The following is a 14,796-nucleotide window of genomic DNA, read 5'->3' on the forward strand; positions in this document are numbered from 1 at the left end:
ATAATAATAATCTGATTGAAAAATGGGCAGAAGATCCAGACATTCTTCCAAAGAAGACATACATACAGATGGCAAACAGGTACATGAAAAGATGCAGATCATCACTAATCATCAGGAAAATGCAAATCAAAACCACACCGAGCTACTCCACACCTGTTAGGATGGCCATTATCAAAAAGACAAGAATGAAGTGTTGACAAGGATTGTGGAGAAAAGGGAACCCTTGCGCACTGCTGGTGGGAAGGTAAATTGGTGCAACCGCTACCAAAAACAATAAGGAAGTTCTTCAAAAAATTAACAGTAGAGCTATGATCCAGCAATTCTACTTTTAGGTAGACATCTGAAGACAATGGAAATGCTAACTCGAAAAGACATCTGCACCCCCATGTTCCCAGCAGCGTTATTTACAATAGCCAAGGTGTGCAAACAACCCACTGATGAGTGAATGGATAAAGAAGATGTGGTACATTTACAATGGAATATTAATCAGCCATAAAAGGGAATAAACATTTTGCCATTTGGGCTGACTTGGATGGACATCAAAAGCATTATGCACAGTGAAATAAATCAGAGAAAGACAAGTACCATATGCTCTCTCTTATATGTAGAATCTTAAAAAACATAACACACCACACAAGAAGCTCATGGATACAGAGAACTGACCCACGGTTGCCAGAGGTGGGGGGTGGGGAACGAGAGAAAACAGTAAACCAACTTTTTTTTTTTAGTTTAAATAAATTGGGGGGAGACTATAAATTATGTATAATTGGGACAAAATAAATATCACTTTCAAAAGCCAACAACAACCAAACAGGCTGGTGTGGGACATACAAGAAGTCGAAATGCAAGACGGTGGGGGTGGTAACAGAGTCCTGGCTGGGACTGCCAATGTCAAGGGCTGGAAGGTGTTTCCAGGTAACGATGATAGTGGATTAAGTCAGTTCCCTAGGAAGATGGCTCAACGATGGAGTTTCTGGTGGAGCCAGAGGCAGGGGGCTGTCCCGGAGGCCTCAGGTAAATGCCATCCATAGGTGGCCAGCAGCCAGCACTCCACCTTCCAGGGAAGTGAGCCTTGTGGATTCAGGTGACAGGGTGCTGGGGAGAGCCCAGGCCTTCCTCTCCCAGAGCTCTCAGCTCCACTTTCCACCACTCTGGGTCACGGGTAGGGCCACAACCTCTCCTCCTTTCCTCAGGCTCGAGCAATACCAAGGGCTCCCTGCTCTCTATCAGCTCCCCCAAACCCCAAAGAAACAAAGAGTCATAATCAACATTAAGAGAGACCTTAGGGTGTGCCAGTAAGGCACTGAAACTTATGTTTTTCTTACCGAATCCCCCTGCTCCACTACTATTGCTCCCTTTCCACAGATGGGGAGACTGAGGCTTAGAGAAATACGTAACTTTCTGCAGTTACAAAGAACATAGCAGCTCCAGGATTTAAACCCCCATACCCATGCCTCTAACCACTACGGAACACAACTTGATTGCCTAAATGTAAACCACACACTCGCTCTGCAAACAGGGCTTCAAGACCAATCCCTAATCCCTCTTTCACTTCTCCCCAAATATGAATTCTGGAGCCACTCCTGCACACAAAGCTGGCCTTGGCCTTCTAAGCTTTAGATTCTGGAGGGCAGAGATCGGCGGGACCAGCCCCAGGTCTTAGAGAGAATATGCCCTTGGCTTCTGGCCCCTGGCTTTGTCCCCCCACTGGCTAGTGGCCTTAGATGAGTCATTCCCCTTCTCTGGGCCTGACAGCACCACCCCGTCCAATGAGGCCACAGCTGGATCAGAGGCCTCCAGGCGCAGGAGCTCCCAGGTCAGCCCCCACCCCCAGGCAGCCCAGGAGGCCAGGGGCGGGACCTGCTTGGTGTTAAATATTTCTGACCAGCACTCCGCTCTTGGCATCTCATCCCAGCCTCATCAGCAGAAGTGTGACCAAGAGCAGTCATGGTAAGCACCTGCCTGGGGCTATGGCAACCTCCCCTGGTGGCACAGATCGGCAGTGAGATTTCCAGAAGCACCTTGGGTCCAAGCTTCCATGTCATACTGTCCTTTTCTTTCTTCTTAGACGTCTTACAGCGACAAAGGAGAGAAGGTAAACGAGAGGGGAAATGTGGGTTCAGTGTCCCAGGAAACCCAAGTGTCAGAAAATAGCAGAAGAGAAAGAGCTACAGAGGGTTGGTGATGTCCAGGATGCAGACTCAAGTTCATCTCCGGCTCCCTGTGCCACGTCTAGACTAAGCTGGACTCAGCCTTGCCCTTCTAAGAAACACTTTTACTCCTTCGAGTCCTGCCAATCTCTTAATCCTGTCTGGAAGTTCTTTCTAAACTCTAACTTAAATCTGTGTTGCTATAGCATAAGATTGTTTCCCCCTCGAAAACTGGACAGGCCTCCTGAGGGGGCTGACCAATCAGGAGCCCACAGAAGCTCAATTTCTACCTGAGAAACCTCTTTTGAGACTTGGCAAGGCTTCACGGCAGGGGGTGCAGTGGGTTGGTTTCTCAGTTCTGGGACTGAGGCTGGAACAAGGGGGGTGGCTGGGGACCCCCTCTCCACCTGCACTTTTCTAGACCCACCTCCAGGGATTCAGCCTCACCCCTCCTCTCCTTCTGCAGCCCGAGAGAGGCCGATTCCTCCACTTCCACTCCGTGACCTTCTGGGTTGGCAATGCCAAACAGGTAGAAGCCGGGGTGAGGTGCCAGGAGGGGGCAGAGGGTAGGGGAGAAGGCCTCCTGAACAAGGGCAGGCCTCTAGCCAGGTCTGTGATTGGTCCCTACGAGGGGTGGATCAGGGCAGGTGCGGGGACTGTCCCGGATAGACAGTCACCCTTTGGATCCTAAATTACACAATTGAGGCTGTGGACCCCAGCGGGAAACTCGCCTGAGCTCAGAATGGGACGGGGAGCAACCTTTCTTCCCAGGAGGGACTCTGCACCTGGGGCAACAGGGGGGACAGGCTGAGGGGACTGGGGGCTCTCAGCTGGGGGGGCCCCCTCCACCACAGCCCCTGACCCTCACGGCCCAGCTGTGGCTCTGTGCTCCAGGCTGCGTCGTACTACTGCAGCAAGATAGGCTTCGAACCCCTAGCCTACAAGGGCCTGGAGACGGGGTCCCGGGAGGTGGTCAGCCACGTGGTCAAGCAAGATAAGGTGAGTCCCCACCCCAGGAACCCCTGCTCACCCAGGGGGCCCCTGCTGTTCTCTGAGCTCGCTGATGGCTCTGGCACCTCTGGGTGCAGTAGACCATGAGGCCCTTCCTCCAGGCAGCGCTATCCTCTTCCAAGCGGCCTGGTGTGGCTGGGGAGGTGTGCACTGAGTTCTGCCCCCAACCAGCCCTCTGCCGGCACCTTGTACAGACATGCAGCAGAGACCTTCTTAGTTTGGTCTCCTTCTCTGCCTGGCCCAACACTGGCCGCACAGACGTTGGGGAAAAGTTGGCAAAGGCCTCAGACATTAAAGCTGGAAGTCTCAGAGTTTTCTGGTGGCTCAGTGGGTTAAGGATCTGGCATGTCCCTGCAGCGGCTCAGGTCACAGCAGTAGTATGGGTTTGATCCCTGGCCTGGGAACTTCCATATGCCACTGGCATGGCCAAAGGAAAAAAAAAAAAATAGCTGGAAGTCTGAGCAGTGTCTGGTCCATGGATCCCTGGAGCTCTCCCTGATGGGGAGGCCTGACCAACAGCTCATCCCAGGACCCCAGGGGGGGTCTGACCTGGAAGCAGCACCCATGCCTCAGGACCAGGCGGGAAGCTGAGGCAGAGAAGGGCCAGGAACCCAGGATCAAGAGTCCTGCCTGGCTGGGAGGGGGGATCTGGTCCTAACGCCCCACCGGGGTCCCTCACTGTAGGCAGTGAGGAGGGGCTGGGGTTCACCTCCACACGCTTGCCTGGGCCACCAGCAATGTCTTCCTTCTCCTCTGCATCTTAGATTGTGTTTGTCTTCTCCTCTGCCCTCAACCCCTGGAACAAAGGTGAGGGGGCCCTGGAAGGCAGGGTGGAGACATGGTATTGTGGGTGGAGTCAGGGACACAGGGGAAGGGGGGTCAGCGTTCCGGGAGGGGGTCTCAACCCAAGAGGAGATGGAGCCCAGGAGGCTGAGGGTACAGGTGAGGGGCTGTGACGCCAGAGCCACCCACCTCCACTGCTGGCCACAGAGATGGGCGATCACCTGGTGAAACACGGCGACGGAGTGAAGGACATTGCGTTCGAGGTGGAAGACTGTGACTACATAGTGCAGGTAAGACCACACCTGGGCTGGTGCAGAGACAAAGCAATAAGGCTCGGCCTGCCCTCCCTGTCTGCCATAGGGACCCCCATCCGTCCAGGCCAGAGGACCCTGCCATGTAGGAGTAATGCACCCAAATGTTGGTGTGACCCCCACCTGAGTTCCAGTGACATTCTGCCCCTTAGTTGCCAGGCCTTTTCTCTCTGAGCCTCAGTTTCCACATCCGTAAAATGGGGATAACCACCTATCTCCCTGAGTCGTTACAAAGAGGAAACACGATCATCATTACCATTTCTTGAGCACGACTGTGTACCAGACAGAGTATTCAAGAGGCAGTTTAGAGGTTCAGAGTGTAGATTCCAGAGGCAGACTTCTAGGCCTGAATCTTATTAGCTGTGATGACTTCGGGCAGGTGACCTAACTTCTCTGTGCCTCAATTTCCTCATCTATAAAAAAGAGAGAACAATGCCTTTTGGAATTCCCGTCATGGTGCGGTGGTTAACGAATACAACTAGGAACCATGAGGTTGCGGGTTCGATCCCTGGCCTTGCTCAGTGGGTTAAGGATCCGGCATTGCCATGAGCTGTGGTGTAGGTTGCAGACGCGGCTCGGATCCTGTGTTGCTGTGGCTGTGGTGTAGGCCGGCAGCTACAGCTCCAATTAGACCTCTAGCCTGGGAACCTCCATATGTCGCAGGAAGTGGCCCTAGAAAAGGCAAAAAGACCAAAAAAAAAAAAAAAATGCCTTTCATGTAACATTGCTGTGAGGACTGAGACATTAATATCTGCAACAGTGCTTGATAGGTGATGAGCATAGACATGCAGTAACAAGGTTTGAATCATATATGAGGCACTTGGCAAGAGGGTATAACATATAGTAGGTGCTCAGTAAAGCCAGCTTGTACTTGTCTTATCCAAGCACCCTTTTACAGATGGAGAAACTGAGGACTGGAAAGGGAGAAGAGCCACAGAGTGAGTTAGCACAGGGATAGGCAAGAAAGACCCTCACCCCACCTGGTTAGTCTCTGGCCCCAGACCTCAGCTTCTCTACCTGCCAAATGGGCATGAGGCATGGGCGTCAAGGGCAACAGCTAAAGTTGGCTAGGGTTCCTGCCTGGGGCTGGAAAAGCTGGAAGAGGCTGTGGCAGGACCACATAGAGGTGATTCAGCAGTGGGGAGGCAAAGGGTCCATTGCTTACCCACACCCCCACTGCCTCTGTAGAAAGCCCGGGAACGGGGCGCCATAATCGTACGGGAGCCCTGGATAGAGCAAGACAAGTTTGGGAAGGTGAAGTTTGCTGTGCTGCAGACGGTGAGTTAACTTCAGGGCCCCCTTCCCTCCTGCTGTCAGCACCCGCCCAGATGCCAGGACCCCCATTCCACCCTTGTGCCTCAAAGCACAGACAACCTTCCTTGAGCCAGACCTCTTGGGTGCCTGGCTGGTGTGCAGAGGCTGATGAGGGCTACCATCACGCTCAGGGCTTCCCTGCCTCCCCAGCAAGGGATGCAAGCTGCGGGCAGGGGCTCTGAAGGAAGGAGATGGGAGGGAAGCCCCACCCCACTCCAGCTGTGTGACTTTGGGCAACTTACTTCACCTCTCTGTGCCTGTTTAAATGAGCAAAGACCACTTGTGTGGTCCACCTGCGTGCCCTGCCCCATGTTACCTAACCATTCTGGGCCTGTTTCTTCAGCTATAACCCCTCCCACATTTTTGTGGGGTTTTTTTTTTGTCTTTTTGCCATTTTCTTGGGCCGCTCCCGCGGCATGTGGAGGTTCCCAGGCTAGAGGTCGAATTGGAGCTGTAGCTGCCAGCCTATGCCAGAGCCACAGCAAAGCGGGATCCGAGCCGCGTCTGCGATCTACACCACAGCTCACGGCAACGCCGGATCCTTAACCCACTGAGGGAAGCCAGGGATCGAACCCGCAACCTCATGGTTCCTAGTCTGATTCATTAACCACTGCACCACGATGGGAACTCCCCTCCCACAGTTATTTTAAGGATTAAATGAGACCATTCATGTACAGCACTTGGAACAACACCTGGCATATCAGAGACACTTAGCAAAGATGACCAAGTCTGGAGTTCCCTTGTAGCTCAGTGGGCTAAGGATCTGGCATTGTCACTGATGTGGCTCTGCCTACAGCTGTGGCACAAGTTTGATCCCTGGCCTGGGAACTTCTGCATGCTGTGAGTGCAGCCAAAAAAAAAAAAAAAAAAAGAATACCAAGGAGTTCTCCTTGTGGCTCAGCAGTAACAAACCCAACTAGTATCCATGAGGATGCGGGTTTGATCCCTGGCCTTGCTCAGTGGGTTAGGAATCCGGTGTTGCCGTGAGCTGTGGTGTAGGTCGCAGACGCAGCTCGGATCCTGCATTGCTGTGGCTCTGGTGTAAGCCAGCGGCTACAGCTCTGATTCGACCCCTAGCCTGGGAACCTCCATATGCCACGGGGGCAGCCCAAGAAAATGGCAAAAAGACAAAAAACAGAAAAGAAAAGATTGTTAAAGTAATTGAAAGAACTTTTCCAGGAGTTCCCACTATAGCACGGGGGTTAATGATCCAGCTTGTCTCTGTGGCACTGCTGGTTCAATCCCCAGCCTGGTGCAAAAGGTTAAGGATCTGGCATTGCCACAGCTGTGGTGTAGTTTGCAAACGTAGCTCAGATTCCATCTCTGGCCTGGGAATTTCCGTATCCCGCTGGTGAAGCTGAAAAAGCAAAAGCAAAAAAAAAAGGGTCCTTCCATATAATTAGAGCCAATGCCCTCATCACTCTTCATCCAGTCAACACATTTCCGTTGAGCACCTACTGTGTGCCAGGCCGCCACAGTGAGCAAAACAGCATCCCCATCCCTACAAAGCTTCTTGGCCCTATGGGGTAGAGAGACCATCAAAGAAATTCCCGGGAGTTCCCGTCGTGGCGCAGTGGTTAACGAATCCAACTAGGAACCATGAGGTTGCGGGTTTGGTCCCTGCCCTTGCTCAGTGGGTTAAGGATCTGGCGTTGCCGTGAGCTGTGGTGTAGGTTGCAGACGCGGCTCGGATCCCGCGTTGCTGTGGCTCTGGCGTAGGCCGGTGGCTACAGCTCCGATTCGACCCCTAGCCTGGGAACCTCCATATGCCGCGGGAGCGGCCCAAAGAAATAGCAAAAAGCCAAAAAAAAAAAAAAAAGAAATTCCCAAATGACAAACTACAATTCATTCTGACACAGGGAAGGGACTTGCCCAAGATCACATGAGGAGCTAGGCCAGGTCTAGGTTGGAACCCAGGGCTGTGCTGGCGCCATGGACTGTCCCCATGGGCTGGGAGCTCATGCTGTTTGCCGCCCACAGTTCGGGGACACCACACACACGCTGGTGGAGAAGATGAACTACACCGGCTGCTTTCTGCCTGGATTCGAGGCCCCAACCTTCACAGACCCTCTACTTTCCAAGCTGTGAGTGCCCCCTTACAGCAGGGGTAGGGTGGCAAGCAACACCCTGTCCTCCATGCAGCCTGGGCTGCTCTGAGAGAGCAGAGCGTCTGGGAACCTGCTGGGGAGCCCTTGAGGGTACCCAAGGATGGCCAGTGGAGAAAGCATAAAGGCGAAGAGTATGGGCTCTGGAACCTGGCTGCTTTGGTTCAAAGCCCAGCTCTGCCACTTCCTTGTTATTTAACCTGGGCAAGTTACTATATTTTTCTGAGCCTCAGTTTCTTCATCTGTCAAATGGGCCAGTAACAGTTAAGTGAGTTGTTGCAGACAAGGTGCCCATAGCAAGGGCTGTGGAAGAGCAAGCAGTCACTGTTATGGGGAGGGGGGGAGAGGCTGTGGAGGGAGTAGCCTTCCCCTCAACCCCGCACTGTTTCCCTCTCCCAGGCCCAAATGTGGTCTCGAGATAATTGATCACATTGTGGGGAACCAGCCTGATCAGGAGATGGAGTCTGCCTCTCAATGGTGAGTTCCTGGTCCACAGCCCTCCCACACAGGTGACAAGCCCACTCCCCAGTCTCGGTGGGAACGAGAGCACAAGGTGGGGGGAGGTTAGCCTGAGGTCACAGATTCATTTGCACCATGGAGACCACAGGATTTAAGGCCCGAAGTGACCCACGGGTCTTCCTTTTGAGGAACCTGGGGGAATCGGCACAGGGGGTGGCACGGTCCAGGAAGGCCTGGAGGAAGGCTGTCACCACCCAAAGAGCACCCCTGTGCAAATTAGAAGCAGGTGTCCCTTCTCGAAAGCACCTCCCTCTGTTGGTGCATTGCCACATATATAGACATCTTGTTACTCAAAAGAAAACTCTCGTAGTAAAAGTACAAATCTAAAGGAGTTCCCTTTGTGGCTCAGCAGTACCCAGGGGGACGCAGGTTTGATCCCTGGCCTCGCTCAGTGGGTTAAGGATCTGGCATTGCCGTGAGCTGTGGTGTAGGTTGCAGACATGGCTCGGATCCCGTGTTGTTGTGGCTGTGGTGTAGGTTGGCAACTGCAGCTCTGATTCAACCCCTGGCCTGGGAACTTCCATACACTGTGGGTGTAGCCCTAAAAAAAAAAAAGCACCAATCTATGATGCATGTACTATGAAAGGCTCCTTTTTGGAGCCTGCTTCTTTTTTTTTCTTTTTTCTTTCATTTTTGGCCACCCCTCGGCATACGGAGTTCCAGGACCAGGGATAAGATCCGAACCACAGTCACAACCTAAGCTGAAGGTGTGACACTGGATCCTTAACCCACTGTGCAGGCAAACCTGCATCCCAGTGCTCCCAAGATGCCGATGATCCCCTTGTGCAATAGCAGGAACTCCTTTGCAACCTGCTCAGGCGAAAATTCTGGAAGGTGGAGTAGGGGCAGGGAGTCCCTGCCCACAGAGCCAGCTCTCAGGCCAGCCCACACTTCTGGCCACACCTGCAGGTACATGAGGAACCTACAGTTCCACCGGTTCTGGTCTGTGGATGACACGCAGATACACACGGAGTACAGTGCTCTGAGGTCCGTTGTGATGGCCAATTATGAGGAGTCCATCAAGATGCCCATTAATGAGCCAGCGCCGGGCAAGAAGAAGTCCCAGATCCAGGTGGGCCTGCCCTTGGCTCCAGCGGCCCTGGTGGGAGGAAGGCAGCAGGGGAGAGGCTGGAGGGCTCTCGCCGTGGAAGGGGTGGGGCAAAGACGGTTTCCTTGCTTCCCTCCCGCAGGAATATGTGGACTATAACGGGGGCGCTGGGGTCCAGCACATTGCTCTCAAGACGGAAGACATCATCACAGCGGTAAGAAGCCTGTTCCTGGGCCTAATTCACCTCCCATTTAGCGCCGGAGCCAAACTACAAAACGGAGTCATGGGCCAGGGGTGGAATTGGCAAGTGGCGGTCCTGGGTCCCCTTTACTGGCCCAGCTGGCCAACAGGCTTAATGGCTCCTGTCACACATGTGCAGGCATATTCCCACCCCAAAAAGTTCAGTCTCTCTGGCAGTGGCAGGAAGCCTGGGTTCTAGACCCGGTTCTGCTGGTGACTTTGCTGTGTGTCTCTGGGGGATTTGATCCCCTCTCTGGGCTTCAGTTGCCACACCTTGAAATTGAGGATATGAACCTACAAGATCCAATAGTTCTTTTCAGCCAAACTAAATGTTCTGAGTCTATGGCTCCAGCCCTTGAGGAGTCTGAGTCCTTGACGTGGCCATGTGACAGAGCAGATAAGAGCCTGGGTGGTCCTGTTCAGTCCTGGCCCAACCAAGAATTCACTGCATGACCGTGGCAACTTCATTCATTCATTTACTCAACAGACATTTCTGAGCACCTACTATGCACCAGGCACTGTTTTAGGTACTTGAGATACATTAGCCAACACGACAAGAGTTCCTGCCCTTACGTGGGCAGAAAATAAAATTAGTAAAATACCTATGTTAGATGGCAGCGAGTATTCTTGAGGAAAATAGAGCAGGGCCATGGGCCAGTGAGAGTGAAAGACTTGGTGTATTTAAAGTGGGCAGTCACCAAAGGCCTGGCTGAGAAGGAGACACCCCATGCAGAGGGAGGAGAGGAAGCTGGAAAATCTGCCCCCTACCCCTACCCCCCAACCAGGCAGAAGGGACAGCCAGGGCAGAGGAAGGGTAAAGGAATGGCCGGAAGAGAATGAACGAGGGAGAGGGGGCAGGAGACAAGGTCAGAAGGAAGGAGTGGGGACAGATGGTGAGGACTTTGAATTTGACTCTGAGACACCACCGTGGGGTAAGCAGAGGAGTGATAATAGTGTAACTTGTATCTTTAAAAAATCCCTCTGGCTACTGTATTGAGAATAGACAAGGAGTTCCTGTCGTGGCACAGCAGAAACGAATCCGACTAGGAACCATGAGATTGCAGGTTTGATCCCTGGCCTCGCTCAGTGCGTTGCGTGAGCTGTGGTGTAGGTTGCAGACGCCGCTCGGATCTGGCATTGCTGTGGCTGTGGCATAGGCCAACAGCAACAGCTCGGGTGCCGCACTAAAAAGCAAAAAAAAAAAAAAGACAATCCCTCAATGCCTCAGTTTTCCCAGCTATGAAATGGGGAGAATCATCATCCAAATGTCTCAAAAGATTACTGCATGGACAATGAGGCAGTACATAGAAAGAACATGAGACAGGCACATAGTGAGATTCCACAAACGTTAGCAATTGTTGCTCTTCTAAGGGGACCCACAAGGCCCAAAGGAGGAAGGAGATGAGGTCACAGCACATCCTGGCAGTTGCGGGAGGGGGGCTGTGATAGGGACCCTGCCTTCTCCCGGCCCAGCATTTCCACCTGGCTGGGGGTGTTGAGCCTGGAGAGAGAAGAAAGCTGACCATGACCCTGCTCTGAGACAGATTCGCAGCTTGAGAGAGAGAGGTGTGGAGTTCTTGGCTGTTCCATTCACCTACTACAAACAACTGCAGGAGAAGCTCAAGTCGGCCAAGATCCGGGTAAAGGAGAGCATCGATGTCCTGGAGGTGAGGCCCAGGGCAGCACCCTTGGTCGGCCAAGGAGAGGGAGCCCTGGGCTACATCTTGCCTCGCAAATGTCTACACCTCACATCAGGCACTAGGACACAGTGGGGAGAGCAGACTGGGTCCTAGCCATCATGGGACCCGCATTCTAGTGAGGAGACAGATGACAAACAAATAAGTAACACAAACACCATCAGAGAGAGAGAGAGCTGGTGCTGTACAGAAACTTAAAAGAGGCAATGACAGAGAGGGGCTACCACACAGGAGGCAGTCAGGGAAGGCTTCTCTGAGGGGGTGCCATTTCGGTGAAATCTGGATAATGAGAGGGGGCTGGCTGTGTGAAGGGCTAGGGAAAGAGCAGTCCAGGCAGGGGGAACAGAAAATGCAAACGAGGAGTTCCTGTCATGGTTCAGTGGTTAACGAATCCAACTAGGAACCATGAGGTTGTGGGTTCGATCCCTGCCCTTGCTCAGTGGGTTAACGATCCAGCATTGCCATGAGCTGTGGTGTAGGCCGCAGACATGGCTCGGATCCTGCGTTGCTATGGCTCAGGCGCAGGCCAGCAGCTACAGCTCCGATTAGACCCCTAGCCTGGGAACCTCCATTTGCCGCTGGAGCGGCCCCAGAAAAGGCAAAAAAAAAAAAAAAAAAAAGGAAAATGCAAACGTCTTGAAGCAGGAGCAAGCTTTGAGTATCCGAGAAACAGAAAGAAGGCCAGAGTGGATGAAAGGAAGCATTTGAGGAGTGGCTCAGGTCATAGAGGTAGAGGCTGGAGTGGATTCCTCTGGTGGGCTATTTAGGAGTTCTGATTTTGTTCTTCTATGGCCAGAAACTATTGGAAGGTTTTTTTGGTTTTGTTTGGCTTTGTTTTTTGCTGTGCCTATGGCATGCAGAAGTCCCCTGGCCAGGGGATTGAACCCATGCCTCAGTTGTGGCCTGTGCCACAACAGTAGCAACACCAGATCCTCAACCAGCTGCACTACAAGGGAACTTCCTTGGTTTTGGTTTTAGCAGTTTTATTGATATGTGTCACATATGTCACTTTTTAAAATACTCAATTCAGTGGTTTTGGACTATTCACTATATTATGCAACTATCATCAAAATCAATTTTAGAACATTTTCATCACTCTAAAAGAAACCTCACACCTCTTAACCATCACCTCTCAATCACCCTCTTTTCCTCCTCCTAGCCCCCAGCTCTACACAACCACTCATCTTCTGTTTCTACAGAGCTGCTTTTTTCTGAACATGTCATATAAATAGAATCATACAATATGTAATCTTTCATGAGTGGCATCTTTCCCTTAGCATAACTGTCTTCAAGGCTCAGCCATGTTGTAGCACATGTCAGTACTTTCTTCGTCTTTTTTTTTTTTTTGGTCTTTTGTCTTTCCAGGGCCACACCAGCAGCATATGGAAGTTCCCAGGCTAGGGGTCACATCAGAGCTGCAGCTACCGGCCTACATCACAGCCACAGCAACACAGGATCTGAGCCGCGTCTGCCACCTACACCACTGTAGGTTCCTTAAACCACTGATCGAAGCCAGGGACCAAACCCGAATCCTCATGGATATGAGTCAGGTACATTACTGCGGAGGCACAATGGGAACTCCCACCTTGTTCCTTTTTATAGCTGAATAATATCCCATTGAATGGATGGAGAGACCATATTTTGTTTACCCATTCATCAGTTGATGGACATTTGGTTTGTTTCTACTTTTTGGCTGTTATGAATAATGTTGCTATGATCATTCTGGTACAAGTTTTTGTGTGGACATACATTTTAATTCCCTTGGGTAGATACCTAGGAATGGAATTGACTGGAATTGCAGGATCATATTGTAACTCTACATTTAACCTTTTGAGGAACCATCAGCCTGTTTTCCACAGCAGCTCCATTTTACATTCCCACCAGCCACATATGAGGGTTCTAGATTCCATTGGAGGGTTTTAAACAGGGGAGTGAGATGATGTGATTTTTGAAAGGTCCCTCTCTGGGGGGAAGATGGATTATTGAAAGGAGGCAAACAGAAGCAGGGAGAGTGAGTGGAAGCTACCCAGGCTGCCCAGGTCAGCCTTGGGTAGCTTCACAGGGGCTGTGGCAAAGGGGTAGTAACAGGACAGTCCGGGGATAGATCTATTTAGAGGTCTCTGAAACTGCTAGAGGAAAGGGTCTTTTCTTGGCTTTGGGGGTTTAGGAGCCCCCACGGGCCTTTCTAAGGATCTCACTGTTCCAGGATAGAGAGGCCAGCCAGCCTCCCCCTTACCCAGTCCCTGTCTCCCACCTAGGAGCTGAAAATCCTGGTGGACTACGACGAGAAAGGATACCTCCTGCAGATTTTCACCAAACCCATGCAGGACCGACCGACAGTCTTCCTGGAAGTCATTCAGCGCAACAACCACCAGGTACCACAAAGGACCGCCTGTCCCCAGTGGTTGGCTTTTTGCGCCTGCAACTCACCTCCTTTCTCCCGCTCCAGGGTTTTGGAGCCGGCAACTTCAACTCACTATTCAAGGCCTTCGAGGAGGAGCAAGAACTTCGGGGTAACCTCACGGACACAGACCCCAACGGGGTCGCGTTCCGCCTGTAGGCCCGGCTGATCCCGCCTGACCCACCGAAGCCCCTCCCACCTGCGGCGTATGGGGCCACGCCCCCTCGCCCTGGAGCACGCCCACTCCCCACCCCCAAGACTCCACCCACCTCCTACCCCTCCCCTCAGTTGGGCCGCTCCCTTTTCCACCCTTCGGAATAAAGCTGACCCAGGTCCAAAGCGGTGTCCAAGGGTTTGTGCTGGAGCAGTGACGTCCTTTGCCGCCAGGGGGAGCTCAGGGCCGCAACGCTGTATGAGGCGTCCGCGTTAGGGGTTCAGAGACTCCGGGACAGAGCAGGCGCAGAGTGCAAGCCCTGTGCCAAGTAGGACCGCGCGGGTCTGGGACAGTGCTGGCACCAAGGACTGCAGAGGGCTGACATTCTAGAGGGAAAGATAGACAATATCGTTTTATAGAGTGGTAAATGCTATTAAGAGAAAATAAAGCAGGTAATGAGCTCTTGTTGAGGTGAAGGTGAGAAGGAAGACTAATTTCCAGGGAGGGAAGGCCCTTCTGAGAGGTGACATTCGGAAGCCAGCCCCGGCAAGTCTGGGGAAAGAGCATCCCTGGAAGAGGGTACAGCAAGGGTAAAGGCCCTAAGATGGGACAGAGTTTGGCAGCATTCTATCTGATGTTGCCAGGATCTCTAAGGATGAGCTGTCCCCACCATCGCTGCCCTCCGCCCAAATTTCAAGACATAGTAGAGGGAAAGGTGTTAGCCTAGGAACTTTGGGGCATCTTCCTTGCTCAGCAACCCCTGAATGTGGTACTTGGTCTGAGAGCTGGTAGGAGTCTGAGCCCCTCAGTTTCTGTCCTCTACCCTCACTCAGCATGGCAGACACTGCACCGCCCCCCATCAGCTCCACTGCCGCCAGCTGTGCACTGGGTGCAGACTCCATTTGGAAAGAGGCTAGTTCATACTCAAGAGCGAATGGCCCTTGCAAAAGAATGACAGTTGGGAAAGGAGCTACCTGTCCTAAAACACTTGGAAGGAAAATTTTCTTCAAAATCAAAGAAGAGGAGTTCCCCCTGCGGCACAATGGGATCGGTGGCACCTCTA

General features: G+C 52.3%; 1 protein-coding gene across 2 annotated transcripts; it reads left to right on the forward strand.

Moving 5' to 3' along the window:
* Window positions 1,868-13,918, forward strand: HPD (4-hydroxyphenylpyruvate dioxygenase). Of its 2 annotated transcripts, NM_001348964.1 has the most exons (14): window positions 1,873-1,950; window positions 2,069-2,095; window positions 2,617-2,679; window positions 3,045-3,149; window positions 3,926-3,968; window positions 4,152-4,234; window positions 5,444-5,533; window positions 7,550-7,653; window positions 8,074-8,151; window positions 9,103-9,265; window positions 9,384-9,455; window positions 11,026-11,148; window positions 13,437-13,553; window positions 13,628-13,918. In NM_001348964.1, the coding sequence occupies exons 1-14, from the start codon at window positions 1,948-1,950 to the stop codon at window positions 13,736-13,738; spliced, it is 1,182 nt and encodes a 393-aa protein (NP_001335893.1). In that variant the 5' UTR covers window positions 1,873-1,947; the 3' UTR covers window positions 13,739-13,918. The 2 variants fall into 2 exon arrangements, with proteins under 2 accessions (XP_020927832.1, NP_001335893.1); XM_021072173.1 differs by lacking the exon at window positions 11,026-11,148 and having other exon boundaries at window positions 1,868-1,950.

The sequence above is a fragment of the Sus scrofa genome, chromosome 14, assembly GCF_000003025.6.
Source record: "Sus scrofa isolate TJ Tabasco breed Duroc chromosome 14, Sscrofa11.1, whole genome shotgun sequence".
Classification (NCBI taxonomy): Eukaryota; Metazoa; Chordata; class Mammalia; order Artiodactyla; family Suidae; genus Sus; species Sus scrofa.